This window comes from Agelaius phoeniceus, chromosome 1, assembly GCF_051311805.1.
Source record: "Agelaius phoeniceus isolate bAgePho1 chromosome 1, bAgePho1.hap1, whole genome shotgun sequence".
Classification (NCBI taxonomy): domain Eukaryota; kingdom Metazoa; phylum Chordata; class Aves; order Passeriformes; family Icteridae; genus Agelaius; species Agelaius phoeniceus.
The window spans coordinates 128,515,793-128,535,631 of record NC_135265.1 but is presented as its reverse complement, the minus strand read 5'-3'; the positions used below and the strand labels follow the sequence as shown (position 1 = coordinate 128,535,631).

Sequence of the window (19,839 nt, the reverse complement as noted above, 5' to 3'; positions counted from 1 at the left end):
TTAAAGACACCTTTTAAAGAGAGCAATGGTAATAGAGTTGATGAAGTAATTAGTACCTTGTCCTTCTTTGCACATTGTTTAGAAGTGTGGTCAGAAGAGCCACAAACAGAGAAAGACAAATGAGACAAGAACATTATGAAGGACACTGAAAAAAAATGAACCAAGTTTGTTCTGATGAAGTCTGATATGTAATTCAGAGTGATTTCCCTTAGAATGCTGACTGCTTACCACACAGAGTCGTGGCATGTGCAGCTGTACATCTGGACAAATAATGAGTCTAAATAGTCTAAGTACGTAGGGTACACATTGTACTCTTTAGGGATTTTCCCTACAGGTGTTTGTATCCCATGTAACAGGATTGCTGCCTCACATGTGGTGCAGGTAAGAGCTGGAGAAGAAATAAATGTTGGGAATCAGCCTGCCTTGCCCAGTCTGCAGGAATCACACATGATCTGCTGCTGTGAAGTACTGCTAACAGGAAAAATTGGTGTGTAGACAGCACCTCCAGAGGAGACAGTGCCTCAGATGCAGAGGGCTGGGCATGGGCAGACTGTGCAGGAGCAGCAGAGTGTGCTGTGGGGGTTGGATGCCCTTTGCCAGCACCAGCACCAGCACCAGCCCAGACTGCAGCCAGGACATCGCTCAGAGTGCCTCTGCACTGCTCCCCTCACAGTCCAGCAGAGGATGCCCAAAAGGGGCCTCTACACTGGAAGAAAAAATTTAAAAATGCCTATAGATTACTGGAGGATTATGTTGAATAAGTAATATTCTTCCAATTTTGAGGCAATTTAGTGGCTACTTAACTTTCTTAAGAAAAGAGAATATCGCTGACCTTTCCTTTTTGATATATGAGCTCCCTGGCCATATCTGGGCTTCATAAAATTTAAGTGCACTAGGGACCTCATTACTTTATTACATTTCAGCATTGGTGACTCAAGAATGTGATTTTTCAAGTTATGCAATCTGTGAGAACATCTTCATCTTGGGGAAGGAAAGAATATAGAGAGTAGTTTAACCACACACCTCCAAAGAACCTATTTGAAATTGTTTGGCTGTTTCAAAAAGTCTGTAGTTTTTATGAGTTTTTACTCTACAAACTAATGTAGATTATGTCAAGCTAATTTTATGTTGATATGTTCAATAGGATGCATCTTTTAATATATATTCATTAAGGATATATTGAAAATTTCCTTCTTATAAATGCAGATGAGATGACTTCATCCTAAGTACTAAATATATTTATTCTAAAAATGTAGGGAAACAGACTGAACTTAAAATAGGCTTTAGTTCTGCACAGACAAAATGAGGAAGTAGCAGAGGAGGGATTTCTCTCTATTGAAAACTTTTTTATTAATTATTTGCATGAATATAAATTAGTATTCAGAATGTCATTAAAATAAAATCCCTGCAATAGCATTCAGATGTTATTCTTGGCATTCCTCTCATGCACTCCTGCACAGGAGGAGAGAAAAGGCACTAGCCTTTAGAGGTGATAGATTAAAATGCTGAAGAATTATCCTTAGATCAAGAGTGGAATCAAAAGTAAGTAATTTTTTTAAAGTTTGTGTGTGTGTGTATGTGTCACTATGAAAGCTTCTTGAAAATTACCAAAATTTTGGGTTCACACAAAACCTTACAATGATATTTCTTGAAAAATCATTGCTTTCATTCATTCCTCATTTGCAAATGAACAAGAATGTTTATTGCAGCAAATCCAGCATGTACCACTGTTTTCATTCCTTCAGGCTGCTCCCCTCATTTTCCCTGAGTACAAATTATATTCACAAAACCCATATTTATTCAGTTAACATTAGGTACTGCCTAAAATTGTTGACAATTCTTGCAGTGTTTACTGTCTGATTTCCTGCTCCATTGCACATGAGAAGCAGCAATAACTTTTAAGTCGATGAGCCAGCACAGATGATGTGGTCTATTTGGTATTAAAGTGTTGTTTAAAAACATCCCCAGAGCAAATACTACAAGTAATGTGATTTTTAAAAAAAATGCTGTGATTGCTCTCAAATTATGTGACCAGTGCTAAATATAAAAACTTTTACAGAGATCAATTTCTCTATATTTACTGCCACCAACTTTTTTGAGGGTGTTAGTCAATTTTTACTTCTAAAACTTAAGACTGTAGGATCAAATCTCATAAAAGTAATTGAAAACAATATTGAAAACAATAATTTACTATTAAAATTTGTACAATTACTAGAGAGTTCAGGCATTGAACTCTGCACCAAAATTTGTTTTAAATTTAGTAGATGCCAGCAAAGTCTGTAAGATATTCTGACACATTTTTATTTCATTTCCATGACTATACTTTTGAATAATCCACTAATACAATTTACTAGCCTTAATTTCTGTTTTAATGTTTGTTTTGAAAAATATATCCTGCCATGAGATAATTGGATATATTTTTAAATAACAGAATTAAGGAAAAAAATATCTAAGTAATGCTGTTTAGTGTGTAAGTCCCCAGACTTGATTAAAGAAGAGACAGAGAAGCCAATTCAGTGTTTCCCATCTGTCACTGATTTTGCACCTGCCATTGGCAGACTCGGGAGTAGTGCTGAAAGAGGCTCTGTCATATTTCAAACAGCAGGAATCTTCTGGCATTTGGCCATGGACTCACCTTCATGATGCCTGAAAATCCACATGTGGTCCTACTGCCAAGATGCCTCTGCCCATCCCTCTCACTCCAGAGCAGGAGGAAGATTGAGATACCTTTTTCTACCTTCTAGCTAACAGCTGCTGAATGGAAGATTCCAAACTGGTATTCAGTATTGTACAAATACCCAGAAGGAAAACGCTGGTGATGCTAGACAGTGGAAAACTAGTTGAGCTGAGAAAAATACTGGAAAAACTACTTTATTTTTCCAAAATAGAAAGAGCCATGCAGAATGTCTTTTCTGTTAAACACAAAATACTGGAAAAACTACTTTATTTTTCCAAAATAGAAAGAGCCATGCAGAATGTCTTTTCTGTTTAACACAATCTTGCTGCTTGTCTAAGAACATCTGCAAAGATTTTACTTTGGGTGGAGAGAAGATCACTTGCTGAGCTGATCTTTGACACCACATTCCTGTGTTAAGAAATCTTGTGCTTAGCACTTACACAGACCTGGGAGAGTATAAGCTTTATCAAATACTGAAAAATCCTCAACTTAGGCTGAAACCTCATATTCTTCCCTTTGCATTTGAGAACTCTGTACAATTTTCTTTGCAAGGATGATATTTCAAGTCGGGAAATTTTAAAGCAATTACAACAGTTATGTTCATCACCAGACTCTGCCTGACAAATGAGTGTGACTGCAGTGACCTCCCCAGTTTCTCCCAGATGCTGTCTTTCTCACCACCAGTGCCATTAATCAAAGATGTGACGCACATATCTCTGCACAAAACTGGAAATGAGTCAGCCACTATAGATCTATGTGACTTCTTGCAGATGCTCAGGCACCACTGAGTCGTGACTTGAGCAACCAAAAGCTTCAAAGCTGCATAGTATTTGAAGTGTTCTTTCCCAGAAAAAAACCTGCAGGAGCCTTGTTCCTAGTTTAGTTCTATTACATAACACAATGTTCTGGGTGCCACAGATCTATGCTGCACATAGGTACTGCAAGGATGGAACTATGAATATGTGATTTTCCCTTTCCTTTTCCAAATATTTCCAGCTGAGAGAATCATATATGTATGTTTTATACATCTCTGACCATGAGCATTTCAAGCTTTCATTGACCTGAATCTCACTGTGGTAAGTTTTATCTTTCAGCATTTTCAATAAAAGCAGATATGTTGTTAATAAAGAAATTGAACAACTAGTCTTTATGGTTATAGCACATAAAGGCCTTAATTAATTCAGTGGTCATTAATAATTAATTAACTGGTCAGAAATTTTAATGTAAAAAGTGTTATTAAAGGCTAAAATGTTATTCTCAGCCAGCTTTAGCAATCTAACAGTTAAGCTTCCAGTCCAACATAGGCATTCAGGATCCCTCCACTATCAAACGTGAGACATCCTACAGAAATTCTGTGATAAGCCAGTCAGTAATTTCACCTATTTTAAAATTAAAATAAATGCCCTTGGATTTGGTTCTCTCTGTTGACTTGCTTCATTAATTAGCTACTCAATTTTTGGATAGCTAAAATTAGTTGCCATGAATCCTAACTTAAAAATTATGGAATGCCTAGCAAATTATACTCTTAAAAAAGGGGTTTACCTTGTTTCAGTTTCTTCTACTAAGATATCCCCATTAAATGTTTAGTCCTGTTGCTTTAATATAAAACAGCCTTAGACAGATAGCAAAACCATAGGTTTAAAAAGCCTGCTGGCAAAAAAATTGTTATTTTTTACTCAATGAACAGACATTTCCCAGTTGAGAGTAGCCCTGCATTAAACATCAAATATGTATTTCTGCTCTGAAGAAAAAAGAGTATTACTATTCTTTTCACGTTTCAATGATCTATCTGGTGGCAAAGATAGTAAATGTTTAATTCCTTGTTACTTTAGATTGACAGAAAACACAGATCTTCAGGGCTTACTGAGGATATACAATGTCCAGTTTATCCTTTCACTTAAGTGACTGAAAATATTGGTCTTATCAATATATTTCTTTGCAAACAGATTTGTTCAAATCTGTATGTGTTTTTAGCGATCTTTTGCTGATCTTCCTGCTTGAACCTATACAAACCAAACTCAGATCTGTATGATCACATGGAGAACAAGAGCTAAGATTGCCTGTGGCTGCCTTAACTATTGCCAATGCAATAACAGGCACATGTTAATTAAGGATCTGTTCACCCCTAGTATTTGTTTGAGTGCTTTACCAATGCTGCAGTAAATATTGCTACTGGAATTAATGCAAAACTAACCAGTTTTTTTTAAACATTGATGGAAAAACTATGCTTTAACAAATTTAACTGTGTTTTTAAGATTACTGACTAGTCAGTAAAACCTGATTCTCTACACAGTAGTAAAAGCATTTTTTTCTAATCAAAGACCGAAGCCATGCAAAGATATGTAGGAAAAAATATGTCCCTTTTTTAAAAAAAGGAAAAATCAAACAGAACAAATGAAAGGGTTTCAGCATAAGGAGGGTGTGGTAGAGAATATTGATTTGTTTAGTGAGTTCAAGTCTGCTGGGCTATGTTAACTAAGACACCATCGTGGCATACAATGAATAAAGTAATTCAGGCTAAATATATAAGGGAGGCTCCTTAACCACTTACATTCTTGAACACAACTTTCCATAGAAATAGCAATGGAGAGCTACCAATGTCACCCATTTAAATTTCATCTAGTTAAGTTTATGGAGAGGTGTCTATGAGACAGCTGTTTGAAATAGCAGGGGACTTGATCTAATGACTCTACTAACCTGTGCTCCCTGTACTTATCTTTTGAAAACATCAGATTTGCCTTACTTCCATGTGTTGGGTATTTCTTGTTTCAAAAAGATCAATAAAGAATGACTACCTTGTTATGTGCAAGGAAGTCTTTTATTTCATGGCATGAAATTCTACAGACTTAAAACCCAAACTAACACAACACACTGTTATTAAAATATACTCCATATCTAGTACTTTCTCCTCATGAATACAATAGCAGTCAGGCTGCATTCCACAGCCTCCATTTTATCTATTGTATGTTTTTGTTTGTTTTAATTTTTGTCAAATGTTTTAATCCCCAAACTGGAATTTACTTTTTTTATATTTCTGGGAGTTATCATGTTTATCTTTTCTTCCTTTCTCATAAAAAACCAACGTGATCTTTAGGGATTCTCTTATCTTCCAGGAATATGAGCATATCCCTACTTCCCAGTATGACCATATTTCTTATTCTTATGTCTTATTTTCCACTATTCAGTCGGATAATAGTTGTATATGAACACTGTTCCTTAAGTTTAATTAGAATTATATTCATAAGATATTGGAAAAATCTATCTCATGGTTAACTCAAAAAAGATACATAAGTTCACAAGCTTTAGGTATAACATCATTCAGGTTTGTTGCTCAAGTGTCAATGGCAGAGCAAATGTAATTTGAGCAGCCAGATCTATGTGAAGATACCTTCATCTCATATAAGTCACATCCCATACAATTAACAAGTTATCTTTTTTATTCTGTTGGGGGTTTTCTTTCCCCAGAAGAAAGAGCTATTTTACAAGAGGCAACTTACCAAGAAATTTACCTGAGATATTTGCAGTCGGTCCCCTGCATGGCATGGTGTCTGGAAGTCTAGAAATAGTTTAAACTAATAAATTATGTGTACAATAATCCTTGTTCAATCATAAAGCAGCTTTGGTTGGTTTGTTCTTTTTTCTTTTCTTTTCTTTTCTTTTCTTTTCTTTTCTTTTCTTTTCTTTTCTTTTCTTTTCTTTTCTTTTCTTTTCTCTTTATAGGACAGTACAGTTACTGGGGTTTTTCTGACTTCTGCTTCCAGCTGCTGCAGCAGATGCATTTCTTGGGCTTGGACAAATACCTGTCATTCCACTTTTCTTTTCACTCACACTAAAAATTTCGGCCCCACTGGGCGCCTTAAATCACTGAAGGAAAGACATGAGGCATGGGCCCAGGCCAGTGATGAGGTTTGTAGCTAACCAAAGTGAAATGGTAAAGAAACCCCAACTTGTTCTCTTCCTACCCCTAGTCTCTGTCAGGGAATTGTAGTAACCCTGAAGGTGATGACTGAAAGCCCTGGAAATGCAAAAGAACTGTATTTTGGCAAGGGTAAAGGGTATGCACTGTTTTATACACAATTCCTCATACTGTGTTCCTTAAATTAAAAACATAGCATATACTGTGCTTTTACCTAAATAACTATGTTCTGAATATGCTCATCTACTCTAGAAAAGTAAGTTCAATATTTTTCAGAAATAATGTTGTACAATTAAGTTTATGTATTTAGACTACAGAAAACACAATCCAGAGGAATGGTGATACATATTTTAACATCAAAGATTTGCAGGTCTTTCCCATTGACCTTCTCTTTAATTACTTTGTCCTTTGGTAATAAAGTTAGCAGGAACTTTTTATTGCAGGATATTTGTATAAGATTAAAAATATCCCCAGGAACTTACACACTGTCAAGAGTAAATTAATACTCCTGTGCTCTTGCTGGAACTAGAAGCTTGGCAACTGAGTCAGACTAGCCTGTAATATTCTGACTTTCTGTAAAAGCCTTCAAATGGAAGTAGTATGCTTCAAGAGTGCTTCAGAGGACCTTATTTCCAAACTTCAATGAAACAAAGAGAAATGTAGGTGATGTGGAGATAATACATGCTTTGTATGTTTGCAGAGTCACATCTCTTGCTTTCTCTGGCCAGAGAGCATACAACACATATAGAAACAAAACTCTCCCCATTCCCACCCCCAATATGCATAAATGAAAGATATATATAGTAATGAGAATAAATACAATGTTAAAATTAACTAAAATATGTTAATATGAGAAGAAATTAGGTGGAATTTCAATTTAATTTCCTTGCATTATCTTTAACACTGTGTGCTAGAATCCAGGATTATGTTACCTTGATTGCCCAGTAAAGAAGCCTGTGAACTAGAACTGCCTTACTTTCTTGGGATCTAAACATTTTAGGCATTTACTCTTATACACATTTTTCATCCAAAACTTTCTAGTGATCCAGTTGTAGGTGGAGCACTTGCAAGGTCTGGTGTGAATAGCTGTAGTGAGGAATGGAGAGGTTCCATTCAACAGCAACCAATGAGACCTATCTTTAGCGTAGCATCCCCAAGAACAGAGAATTTCTTCATGGGAAATGAGACATGTTGGGGTGTTGACAGTGCTGAGTGGAAGGGTTTAGTGTACACACTGCAGGAACCCACCCTGTTCTCCAGCCTGGGGACAGCGAGCAAAAGCATCTCTAAACAAGAGCTACAAGTTTATGGACTGAGCTACCCAGGGAAAGTGAGATTATTTCCCTCCCAGATGAAGGCCACAATCTCTTACTTTCTGCTCATCAGTTTCTAGAACTCACTATATTATGATGGGGTTGAAGGGTGGAAGTGTGGGTTCAAGTTCTCAAATTGAGAAAATCTTCATCTTCACAGCTTAACTTTGGCTGCCATTATCATTGCCTCTAAAGAAAAGTCTTCTTGTGCAGTCTGCAGTGTTCCTTTTTCATGTGTTGTACAAGCTACTGGAGAGACAAAATTTTCTTTTGGTAATTACTTGGACTAAGGCCCTAGAAACGCTTGTGGTTTTTTTTGTAGCAGTGGGCATGCCCATATCACAAGGCAGAAATGAGTAGGCTGTACCTAGTTTTAGCTGTGATTTTTCTGTCATTTCTGCACTTCTTAGTACTTAACTGTGAATGGCAGTATCCTTTAAACATGTTGTATATAACACTGTCCGTCCACAATTTCAAGAAATAGATGGAGTGGTTTTTCCTAGGCTTTATTTTTTGTGTCCAATTTTCTGTCACTTATTCATGAGATTTACATTTTGCATCTAATAGCAAGTGAGGAAATAAAAAAAAATTGCTTAATCATCTTGCTCTTTTTCTAGGACATTATGATAAGCAATAGCAAATCCTCAGAACTAACTGTAATATTAAATACTGCACAAGCTTGGGAAATATAGTTCATGTTGAGACTATTGCTGTTTCCATTAAATGAGACACATAGCTTTTTTTTAGTAAAACATCTGCAGTGCCCTGACATTGTATTAATGCAATGATTTAGATGAAGTTTGCTTAAGATATTGAAGTTTACTGCTCTTCAGAAATGTTAAACAATAGATATAAGGTGGTTGATATTGATGTTTAATTTTTAAAAGCACAGGAATACAGAAGGACAATATTGTGTTTAACACATCAACCTGCAACACAGGAGACTGCAGCTGAACTGTAGTGTTAGTTATTGTCTCTGTATTGGATTCTTCATCTGAAACAGTATGGCTGACAATACTGCCTTTCCCCAGCCCTTCTTCTTCTTCTTACACCCATTCTAATTGCAAGCACTCAAGAACAGGAATAATTTCTTGGTGTTTGTGTGAAAATTATATGGTTTGTAACACAGCTGTGACCTAGTCTGGTCCTGTTGACACTAGTATGTCACAAGAAATGTAATAGTCTTGCTATTATTTGTCTGAGTTTAATATTTACAGTGTAACAGTGATTGTGTCTACTCCATCATTACCTGCAAAACCCTGGTCCTTTCTCTGAGGTCTTCCTATAGGTCTTGGCAGGAACTTCTTCCATTTTCCTGGTCTCACGGAGTTACCCTGAATTTAGGCTGCAATGAGAGATGGAGGGCAAGCATTGACTATGCTGCTTTGGGTAACCACTGCAGTATTGCTCAGGTTAATTCTCACTTTCTTGGTTTGCTTTTTGGTATTTGAATTAGTTACTCTGTATCTGTTGCAGGGTCTAAGAAGTTCTTCTGACCTGAGTCCCTGAAAAGTCAGGGATTATTGCAAGAAGTATTTCTGAACCAAGACAGGAATAGAAATCACAGAACAGTGGTAAGGTGCACAGTTCAGAAGTAATTCCACAAGGACAATCAAAGCAAACTTTTATTATCTGAAAATTGCTTTAGGGGTGGTAAAATATTAAAAATCAGATGGTTTGACCTTAGTGCACTGAAAGTCTTATTTGCAGGTTTAAGGACCAAGAACTTTCCAAGAAATGTGGTCTGACTGAAGGCCCACTCTCCCCTGTGAACTGACACCACATTAGCTCGTGGAACGTAACACATCTCAGCTGAGATAACAGCACAGTTTCAGAATATTTCTCACACAGGGAATGAGTCAAAGGTTCTTTAAGTCAATGACATTTTCCCTTTCTAAAAGTATGCATTATTAAATCAGTAGAACTGAATTCATGGGCAGATTTAAGTGAAACAGTAAATGTAGATTGACATTAAATCTATGGTTACTACCCTTGGTAAATTGCAAAGTTTTTAATTCTAACTTCATATTGCTTCTTCCTGAATAATGGTATTCTAAGCAATTTATTTATGAATTTCAACACTTGAACCTCTTGATATGAAACACAAACCTCTATTGGGTGAACAGATAAATCAAAATTGCCACAGACAAATGCAATCTATGAAATGACTCAAGTTACTAGAGGGAGAAATTTGCTGTATGTGGGTCAAGAGTGTTTGCAAGGAGAAAAGCAGGCAAAAAAGGTGCATAACTACCCAGAGGAACCTTTCCCTTCCCATTTAACCAGGTCATGGCTGCTGTGAGTCACACATAGTAGGTCCATATGAGTTACTTGGTGTACTTCAGGGGTTCCTTTGGTGCACAAATTTGTTCTACATCTATACTAAAGGTATACTCTGAGGTGCAGCATTGATGTGCTCAAAGCATGTTCCTTTCTCATGGACTCAAGGCCAAAATTGCACCCTGAGGAGGAATGAATAAAACAGCAGGAGTGTTCAAGTGGATCTTCAGGAAGTAGAAAAGAAGTTTCTGTCTCTTTTTCTACCTCAATAAGATGTTCTTCCTAAGGATAGCCATGCACATTTATTTCCTTAGTTTGAGCTTTCTCACTATGCTTGATTCCCTAACTAGCTGAACTATATGAAGCAGAAGTTCAGACGGGAACTACCGAATGGAATCATTAAAGTTTTTTAGAACTTTTCTCATGAGATTTTTTAAAAAAGTAAGAGAAAATACTAACTTTGGTTCAAAGCATAGATAATGTATTTAAGGGCTATAGAATAATTTATACTTGCTGCAGAAGACTGGACTGAAAGAAATATAAAAAATCAATATTGGTAAAAAAAAAAACTTCAAAGGAAATGTGAAAATTCTGTAACAGGTACTCTGGTTTTGCAGCATTCACAATGTAAATAGCAAGAACTTTTCTCTGCATGAACCCGGGATTTTAAGTAAAAACCCAACTAAAAGTACTAGTAAAAACCAAACTATAGCTACTAGTAAAAATAACTGTTTCCAAATTTTTTTTCTCAAAAGAATGTTTATGTAGAAAGTAAGGAATATTTTAAAGTGTGGGAAGGTTTTGATTTTAATAATTAAATTTATCTTCTTCCATATTTTATAAGCAAACCCCCAGGCATTTTTGTTACTTTCACAGATCATGGCTTTCATGTTGTAGAAAAAAAAATCATGCCAGTACTCTTTCATATCTTGTATAGCTCTAGGTATAAGCAGCTACAGTTCCTTACAAATTTATAATCTGTAAGACTTCCTATGGATTATATTTAGAATCTCTTGCAAGTGGCAGCAAAAAAAAACCCAACCCTGTGGTAGGAACACATTAACAAGATTTCCTACCATGATGATGTGTCAATATTTTATGACATTTGACTCTGATGGCAGGAAAAGTGTGAATTCTCACTGCTGTTACACTGACCTGAATACTTCCTTACTTTGGAATTGCAAGAAAATGAACTTGCATACCTGCTCTGTTTCTATATTACATTAATTCAGCTATTGGAGAATGGACATTGTCTCAAGAGAACAGACATAAATTTGTTGCAGAAACTTCCTTTTCTTAAGTAATTTTCATAGTGTTTCTTTTGCAGTCCACATTTCAGTAAGAGCAGAGCTCCAGAAAAGCAGAGCATTGAGTGCAGCTGGAGTTACAGTAATCATTACTCCCAGTTTTGAGAGCTACTGAAAGAGCAGTGAAACCAAAACCTTTACTCTTGTTGTCTTGCTGAGGGAGGAATAACTGAAAAATCTGTCAAGTGCTTAGCCTTCACAAGCCTCAAGTCACTAAGTTTTAAAGATAAATTGATTTGGTACCCCTCAATGGGCAATGTCCAACCTTGTACTTGCAGACTTAGTAGCTCTGTCTTATAAATCCTATTTGTAAGTATTGCTGCCTTGAAACGAAAAATCTCAGAATAAAGCAATCTAAAACCATAAAACCACTCATGCAATTAGGCATCAATCAGCTGAGATGGATGGTTCAAACAGGTCCATCAGAGCTTATGAAATCCACCTCCCAACACCTGAAAGAGGGCATAAATCACAGCAATCAGAACCAGAGCAGTGGCAATGATCTCCAAGCAATGGAAACCCCTGCTCAATGAAACCCCTGGCTGCAGCTGGCTGGTAGCAGTGCAACAATAAAACCACCACACAAAAAGGAATGAAGGCAGGTGTGACAGTGACATCAACAGCAAAAGAACTTTAGGACAGCTGTGTGTCTCTCATAATGGAAGAGCAGTAAACTGAAGTCTGAGAGGCTTTTCTACTTTCTTCTTTAGATACTTCTACAGAAAATATCTGAAGGAAAGCAAACAAAACCAGAACTGAAAGCCAGAGTTGTTTAATCCAGGTATTAGCTTTTACACCACTTGTACAATTTCTTTAATTAAAACTGCTGAAGTTAATTCAGTTAAATTGTGAGGGCAACTGCTAAAAATATACTGAAAAATGCACTGTTCTGTGTTTAGTTTTCAGAAGTGTTATTCCTTATTATCATACTCCTATGGAGCTTTTTATGTGCCATTATTTCTTCCTACTGCCATCATAACAATGCTGTCCAAAAAAGCAAATAGAAATCTTCACACCAGTGGGTAGGAAAACATGGAGCAGAAGAATTTTTTTCAACTCTGTGGACTCTAATTCACATGGAGACAATCCAGACATATGTATGCAACACCTCAGGATATGTATTTTACATTACAAGTAATGCTTAGCCAAGCATCCAAAACCACAAAAAAGATTTTAATGAAGGACAGTATCAATTTGCCTCTAGCATATCTCTAATTTGAGTATAACTTGGACTGTCTTGTGGGAATTTTGCTTGTTTGAATAAAATCCGAATTTTTCTTGCCTGCATAAAGATATTGCTTAAAGGAAAAACAGCTGCATTATATAATATCAAACAGCTTAACGAGTACATCTAATTATATTAAAGACTAAACTACTGGAAGCAATGAAAACACTTATTGGATTATAAACATGAAAGCAAATGGGAAGCAGCAAGTTTAACATAGACTGTGGTATTAATGCCCTTGAAAAGTCTGTGTCCTTGCCTTTCCAATAACAAGCTACATTTTGTAGGTCATACTGTAAACCATACTTGGAAAAAAGCTCCCTGGGTGAAGTTATTAGAGTTGCTTCTGGCAACTGTTACTGTCTTTAATAGCAGCATTGCCCATTTTTGGAAAAAATTAAAAAAAAAATAGGAGAAGAACTATGCAATTCAACTTTCTTTTCTTCCAAGGACAGGAAGGAAATGTTCCCTCAGTTTCCTGAAGTACAATCTGAAATATTCAACTTTTCACAAAAGAGATTAGAAAATGAGTCTTTACAAAATGAAATATGAATCATAAAGATTCAACACTTCAGATATGAAGATTCAACCAAACTATCAAATGGGTTGAATTTTTCACCAGACTAAGCATTGAACTGGCATGATGGGAGATGCAGCCATCTTCAATTCAGCAGCTGTAGCAGTGTGGGCAGAAATACCTCAGGACATTATAGAGAATGAAAACCTGAAGGCTTGCAGTATCTGAAAATTTAGAAGAGCTTCATTCAAAGAGAAGTATAGCTGAAAAAAGAGGAAAGACAAAAATTATTTATTTTCTTATTCCTTTTCATCTTCAATTCTCCTTTCTTGGAATTTCTTCTGCCAACAAAACCTGGTTAATGTGTGCTAATACATGGCTCATGTCTAGTAATAGCTGTAATTGGAGTTTGATACAGGGTGATTTACTGTATGTTGGCTTTCTGAGATGTCCTTCAAAGGTAGTGACAGACGATGGTAACCCATTGGACACCAAAAGGTGATATATATACTGATACTGGCACAGGAGTCTGCCTTGTGGTCAGGATGCCATCCAGAGGGACCTGGAAAAGCTCTGGAATTGGGCCCATGGTAACCTCCTCAGGTCCAACAAAGCCAAGTGCAGCGCACTTCACCTGGGTTGGGGAAACCTCTGGTATTGTTATAGACTGATGGATAAACAGATTGAGAGCAGCCCTGCTGAGAAGGATTTGAGGGTGCTGGTGAGTGAGAGGCTGGACACGACCCAGCAATGGTCACTCCAGAAAGCCAAATGTGTCCTGGGCTGCATCCAGAGCAGTGTGGGCACCAGGGTGAAGGAGGGGATTCTGCCCCTCTGCTCTGCTCTGCTCTGCTCTGCTCTGCTCTACTCTGGTGAGAGCCCACTCAGACTGCTGCACAGACTGGGACCCACTGTTTGAGTGGGTCCAAAGGAGAGCCATGAAGATTATCAGAGGGCTGGAGGCCCTCACCTGTGAGGAAAGGCTGAGAGAACTTGAGTTGTTTATCTTGGACAAGGGAAGGGTCTGGAGGAACCTTATTTTGGCCTTTCAGTCTTAAAGGGAGCCAAAGAAAGATGGGGATATAGACTTCTTAGCAGGACCTGCTGTGACAGGACAAGTTTAAACTGAAGAAGCATTGATTTAGATTATCTGTAAGGAAGAAGTGTGGAGTTTTTTTCACAATGAAGGTGGTAAAGCACTAGCACAGGTTGCACAGAAATGTGGTAGAATACAAGAATATTCCAGGTTGGGTGAGCTGGATCTCTGACCAACCTGCATCTAGTTGAAGACGTCCCTGCTCATTGCAAGAGGTTTGGATTAAATCCTTTAAAAGTTCCTTCCAACACATTCTGGGATTCTAGGTAGTGAGAACACAACATGCAGCATGAAAATATTCTGCACAGGAATTTGGGAAAAAAAAAGCAACAAAGATAAATTGAAAGTTAAATATTTTTTAATTATTTTATTCTTTTATGACCATTCATTCTATATAATTTTTCTAGAATTTTTTATTACTGGCATTTAGAATCATGAAGATTTCATTACAAGCACTTGCAGGCTGCACTGGTTCTGCTTATTTCTGTACATTCTTCATGGGTGGTCCCAACAGTTGTTCATTGATCAGTGTTGTCTGTGCATACCCCATACATTTCCTTTGCTATATTTCTGTCACAGAGCCTTTCCTTCCTGCACAAGTTAGTAAGTTTTGTGGAAGCAGCTCTGGGCTTAGTTGTTTGCCTGAAGTTACTTGTATGATACTATCACACAGCGTAAAGGGCATCTGAGGCTAAGCTCAGACTGGGCAGCAAAGGGGGCTCCTGCTTCTCCAGGCTCTTGACCTGAGCACAGATTTGTGCCCAGGCAGTTCAACACTAACCAAGCAGGAATTCAAGTTCCACTGTGTGCCTGTGCTCAAAGAACAGCATAGACATCATCTGCTTTAGATAGCTGAGTGTACTACAATCTATATGGCTTGTATGCTAGGCTGCATCATTAAAAAGTTTATATTTATCTCTGTAATTTACTCTCATTATGTGTTATATGAAAGAATAAATGAAGAAGTATAACTATTCTGACAAATAGCTACTTTGCCAGTGAAGAATTTGCTATACCAAATGATCTAAACATTTATTTAATTTGACAGCAGTCATTGTCAGCTGTTTCAGAGATAAACCCCTAGAATGATGTGTACTGAGACTTTGCACTAGAAAGTCATTTTTTCATGGATTTAAGGATATTCTCTTTGTAGGTGAGTTTGGAGAATGGGCATAATGTTAGAGTCAATGTGATAGCTGAATGTAGCTGAGAACTGATGTCTTATAATTAGCAAGTTAGGATATAGATTTATTCCTTTTAAAATTTTAACAAAAGCCATTTCCATTTGTTCTATGGAAGTGATTTTCACAGGCTGAATATGAATATGTTGATATGTGCACTATTTACATGCAGTCTAATAAATGTTACCTTTGTATATTCTTCTGTTTCTATACTGTGAAAGATAAATAGCACTGTTTAATTAGCATTGTTTTTAGGATTAAGTAAATGCAGGGGTTTTACACTTTATTTTACTTTCTTCAGTACTAGTTCCTTTGCTGTCCAAACAACTACCAAGTAGGTAAATTAACACAAAATTTAATGGCAACTTTTAATTCTGTGTATAAGATCCTAAGAAACCAACTCAAGGCAAACCAGAACTGTTTAAAAGCTGATATGACAATGTAGTCATTCAATTTCTTGCTCCTATGTCAACTCCTGGGAAACTGTTTCTAACTTCAATTTTTTAGAGAAAAACAGTGACATTTTAATCAGTGACCAATAATCCCAGGTGACTGGAAAAAGGGGAACATTGAACCCATCTTAAAAAGAGTAAAAAAGAGGATCCTGGGAACTACTGACTTGTCAGCCTCACCTCTGTGCCTGGGAAGATCATGGAAAAGATCCTCCTAGCAGCTCTGCTAAGGCACACAGAGAACAGGGAGGTGATTCAGGGAGACAGCCAGCACGGCTTCACTGAGGGCCTTCTATGATGGAGTGAGTGCACTGGTGGACAAGAGAAGGGCTACAGATGTCATTTATCTGTACTTCTGTAAAGCCTTGGTCATAGGCCCCCCCAACATCCTGCCCTTTAAATAGGAGAAAGAGGAGTTTGATGGGTGGTAGATACTGTTAGATGGATAAGGAACTGGTTGGACAGCCACATCCAGAGGGCAGTGGTTAACAGCTTGGCATCCCAATGGATATCAGTGACAACTGGTGTCCCTCAGAGGTCTGTATGGGGACAGTGCTATTTCATATCTTTATTTATTAAGACAAAAGGATGGAGTGCACCCTCAGCAAATTTGCAGAAGACAACAAGCTGACACATCTCTGGATGACACACCTGAAGGATGGGATCCATCCAGAGGGATTTGGACTAGCTTGAGAAGCAGCCCATGGGAATCTCATGAGGTTTAATAATATCTGCTGGTGCTGCACATGGGTTAGGGACAACCACGGGTGTCAATCCAGGCTGGGGGATGAACAGATTGAGACCAGCCCTGTTGAGTGGGATTTGGGGGTGCTGGTGGATGAGAGGTTGGATATGACCCAGTAATGTGCGCTTGCAACCCAGAAAACCAAATATGTCCTGGGCTGCATCAAAAGCAACTTTGGGATCAGGTTGAGGGAGGGGATTCTGATCCTCTACTCCATTCTCCCACTTGGAGACCCCACCTGCAGTGCTTCAGCCAGGTCTGGGGTCCCCAAGACAGGAAGCATATTGACGTGTTGGGAGTGAGTCCAGAGGAGGGAAACAAAGTTGATTAGAGGGATTAAGCACCTCTCCTATGAGGAAGGGTGAGGGAGCTGGAGGTTTTCAGCCTGGTAAAGAAGGGTTTGGGATGATCTTATTGAGGCCTTCCAGGATCTGAGGGGAAGTCGCAAGGAAGATGAAGAGAGACTTTTTACAAGGGCCTGTAGTGAGAGGACAAAGGGGAATGGCTTCAAACTGAAAGAGAGTTGGTTTAGATTAGATATTAGGAAGAAATTTTTTATTGTGAGGGTGGTGAGGAACTGGAACATATTGGTGGAACAGAGAAGTAATGTATGCCCCATCCCAGAAAGTGTCCAAGGCCAGGCTGGATGGAGCTCTAAGCAACCTGGTCTAGTGGCAAGGGGGTTGGAACTAGATGACCTTTAGGGTCCCTTCCAGCCAAAGACATTCTATGTTTCTGTTATTCTATGGTTCTAACCACCAAAAATATAAAAGCAGACTGTTACTAAAACAGTGCAAAATCTTCTGATTTTCATGTTATTTTAGTAACTAACTATATGTGGTATTCTTTCAGCTATTATAGATACTGCAAAAATATAAAAGCAAACAGTTTCCAAAACAGAGCAAGGATTTCTGTCTCCAGTAAGGACTTTCCACCTGTTTCTATCATGAAATAAGTCTGAAAATAATAAATTAGCCAATGTGATATAAATTGGGACTGAATCAAATAAAATAATTCTGTAAGAAATATGTGTGTGCATCCAGAAGAAAGTAATTACACAAATGCAATTGAACAATATCCTGAACCAGTCAGAATCTTGCAGCTTATCTTTCATTTGTTTTGCTTTCTATACCAAGTATTGTATTTCAAAGTAGGAGATGACAGGTTGTTATCTCAAATTCTCTCAACTAAGCTTCTAAATTGGGATACACTGGTTTCTCCCTACAGGAATCCATTTGGTCTAATTGATCTATGACTCAGTGAAGTTTACATCAACACTGAAAATACAGAATATTCATGACCTTGTGTATAAGAATAGCAAGAGGAGGTACAGAATGATGTTTACAAAGCAATTGGACAACTAATAATGCAATGTTATTTTTCTCTTTCTGCTTGGTGCTTATTCCTGATGAGTTTTCTGTTAAACCCTAATGACTTGCCAAGGAAACTTAAAAATAAAGTAACAAATATCAACCACTAAAATAAGGTGAACAAAAATGATGAGTAGTTTAAGGTGCATTTTATTCTTTTCTTAAATATTTGTGTCAAAGCAAAATGACTTAGTGTTTATGCAAAATTTAGCTTCAGCATATACTATGAAAATAGTTGTTCTTGTTTATTTCTCCTGAAACTGAAAACAGTATTTATGTTACAGGATGTGATTACTTCAACAAATATGTTCTCTATCTAAATGGAAAGATCCATCCTTTCTTTCACAAAACAGATGCATAAAAAATGATGCATAAAAAGATTTAATATTTTATGTTTTCTCATTTTGTTTTACTTTCCAGAGTCAGTGTAGGAAATACTGCACAGTTGTACATACCTAATTCAAGCACTGGCCTTCCAGCTATGTAAAGAAAAAATGAAGAGTTCAATCATATGGCCATAATATCTACATTAAAGAGTACATTTAACTCTCTAGCTTTCAGATCTGGATGATGTTCTTCAAGTATTTAATTAAAGATGTCTTATTGCAATTTTTATTTAGGAAAGGGAAGATGAAGAAATTAACCACAAGAGAAAAAAACCCTGGAAGGTAAGGGACTCTTTATCCCAAAATTAAGTGTTTTCACGTATCAGAAATGAGTTCACAAAAGGGATATTAATATAGCACAAAATCAAAGAATAGTCAGGGTTGGAAGGGACCCCCCAGTCATCCAGTCCAACCCCCCCTGCCAAGGTGGGTCACCTTGAGCAGGTGATGCAGGAATGTGTCCTATAGTAGAGGTGGCCTTTGAGTCTTAGCAAAATACGTGTATTGTACTTGAATATCTGTACATAGGCTTTGCCCCAGGAGGTCCCGGTTGTCCTTGATGGGCTGCAGCTGCGATGTCCTTAATTGGGCTGCAGCTGTGACCAATGAAGATAACTGGGATAAAAGGGGGGCGGGTCAGCCAGTCAGGGAGAGCCTTGAAGGAGTCCTGAGCTGAGAAAGATCAAGATGCAGAAGAAGGAGTCTGTGCTGTGAAGGTCTGCAGCCATAAGAATGCACCAAGGAGGTATGGACTTCAGAAATCTGATCACAGCAGTATGGGACTCTAGAAGTAGAACAGCAACAGTGTCCAGGTGGGTTTGAAATGTCTGCAGAGAGGGAGACTCCACCACCACCCTGGGCAGCCCATTCCAGTGCTCTGCTACCCTCAATTCAAATTTCTCCTTCATGTAGAGGTGAAACTTGTGTTTTACTGTACAGCCATTGTTGTGTGTCCTGTCCCTGGGCACAAAGGTAAGAGTCTGACACCAACCTCTTGGCACTCACCTCTGAGATATTTATGTGCATTAATGGTATCTCCTCTCAGTCTTCTCAAGACTAAGCAGGCCCAACAAGGCTGGCTTTTGTACTCAATTTTAATTGAATTATAACTTTGAATTGGCAGGAAATTCATATCTGGTAGGAATTATACAAAGGAAGAGGTAAGATCAAAATGTTAACTTTGAATTAATTTCCTCATTTAAGATCACCCTAGATTTAAAAGAAATGTGATTATTCAAAAGTCAAGGCATATATAAACTTCCTCATATTTCAGTTTTGGAGGAGAGCTTCACACAGATGCCTTTAATGGCATGCTTTGTAATTTATGGTGTATTTCCAGTTTTCTACAGTGATAATTTCTGATAACTTTGAACA

The 19,839-nt window shown here is 37.6% G+C and overlaps 1 protein-coding gene across 6 annotated transcripts in view; it reads left to right on the top strand.

Moving 5' to 3' along the window:
- The first annotated feature begins 3,591 nt into the window (after window positions 1-3,591).
- Window positions 3,592-19,839, top strand: part of OXR1 (oxidation resistance 1) — a 355,773-nt gene continuing 339,525 nt past the window's right edge. For 2 of the 6 annotated variants that reach the window (XM_077186998.1, XM_077186963.1), the window contains exon 1: window positions 18,717-18,747. Coding sequence is in view for 2 of the 6 variants with exons in the window: in XM_077186980.1 (XP_077043095.1) it covers window positions 18,710-18,747 (38 nt within the window). In the remaining 4 variants the exon portion in view is untranslated. Of the gene's footprint in view, window positions 3,754-9,382; window positions 9,481-18,699; window positions 18,748-19,839 lie in introns of those variants that run through there. The other 4 variants (XM_077186980.1, XM_077186973.1, XM_077186970.1 and 1 more) reach the window with 4 other exon arrangements.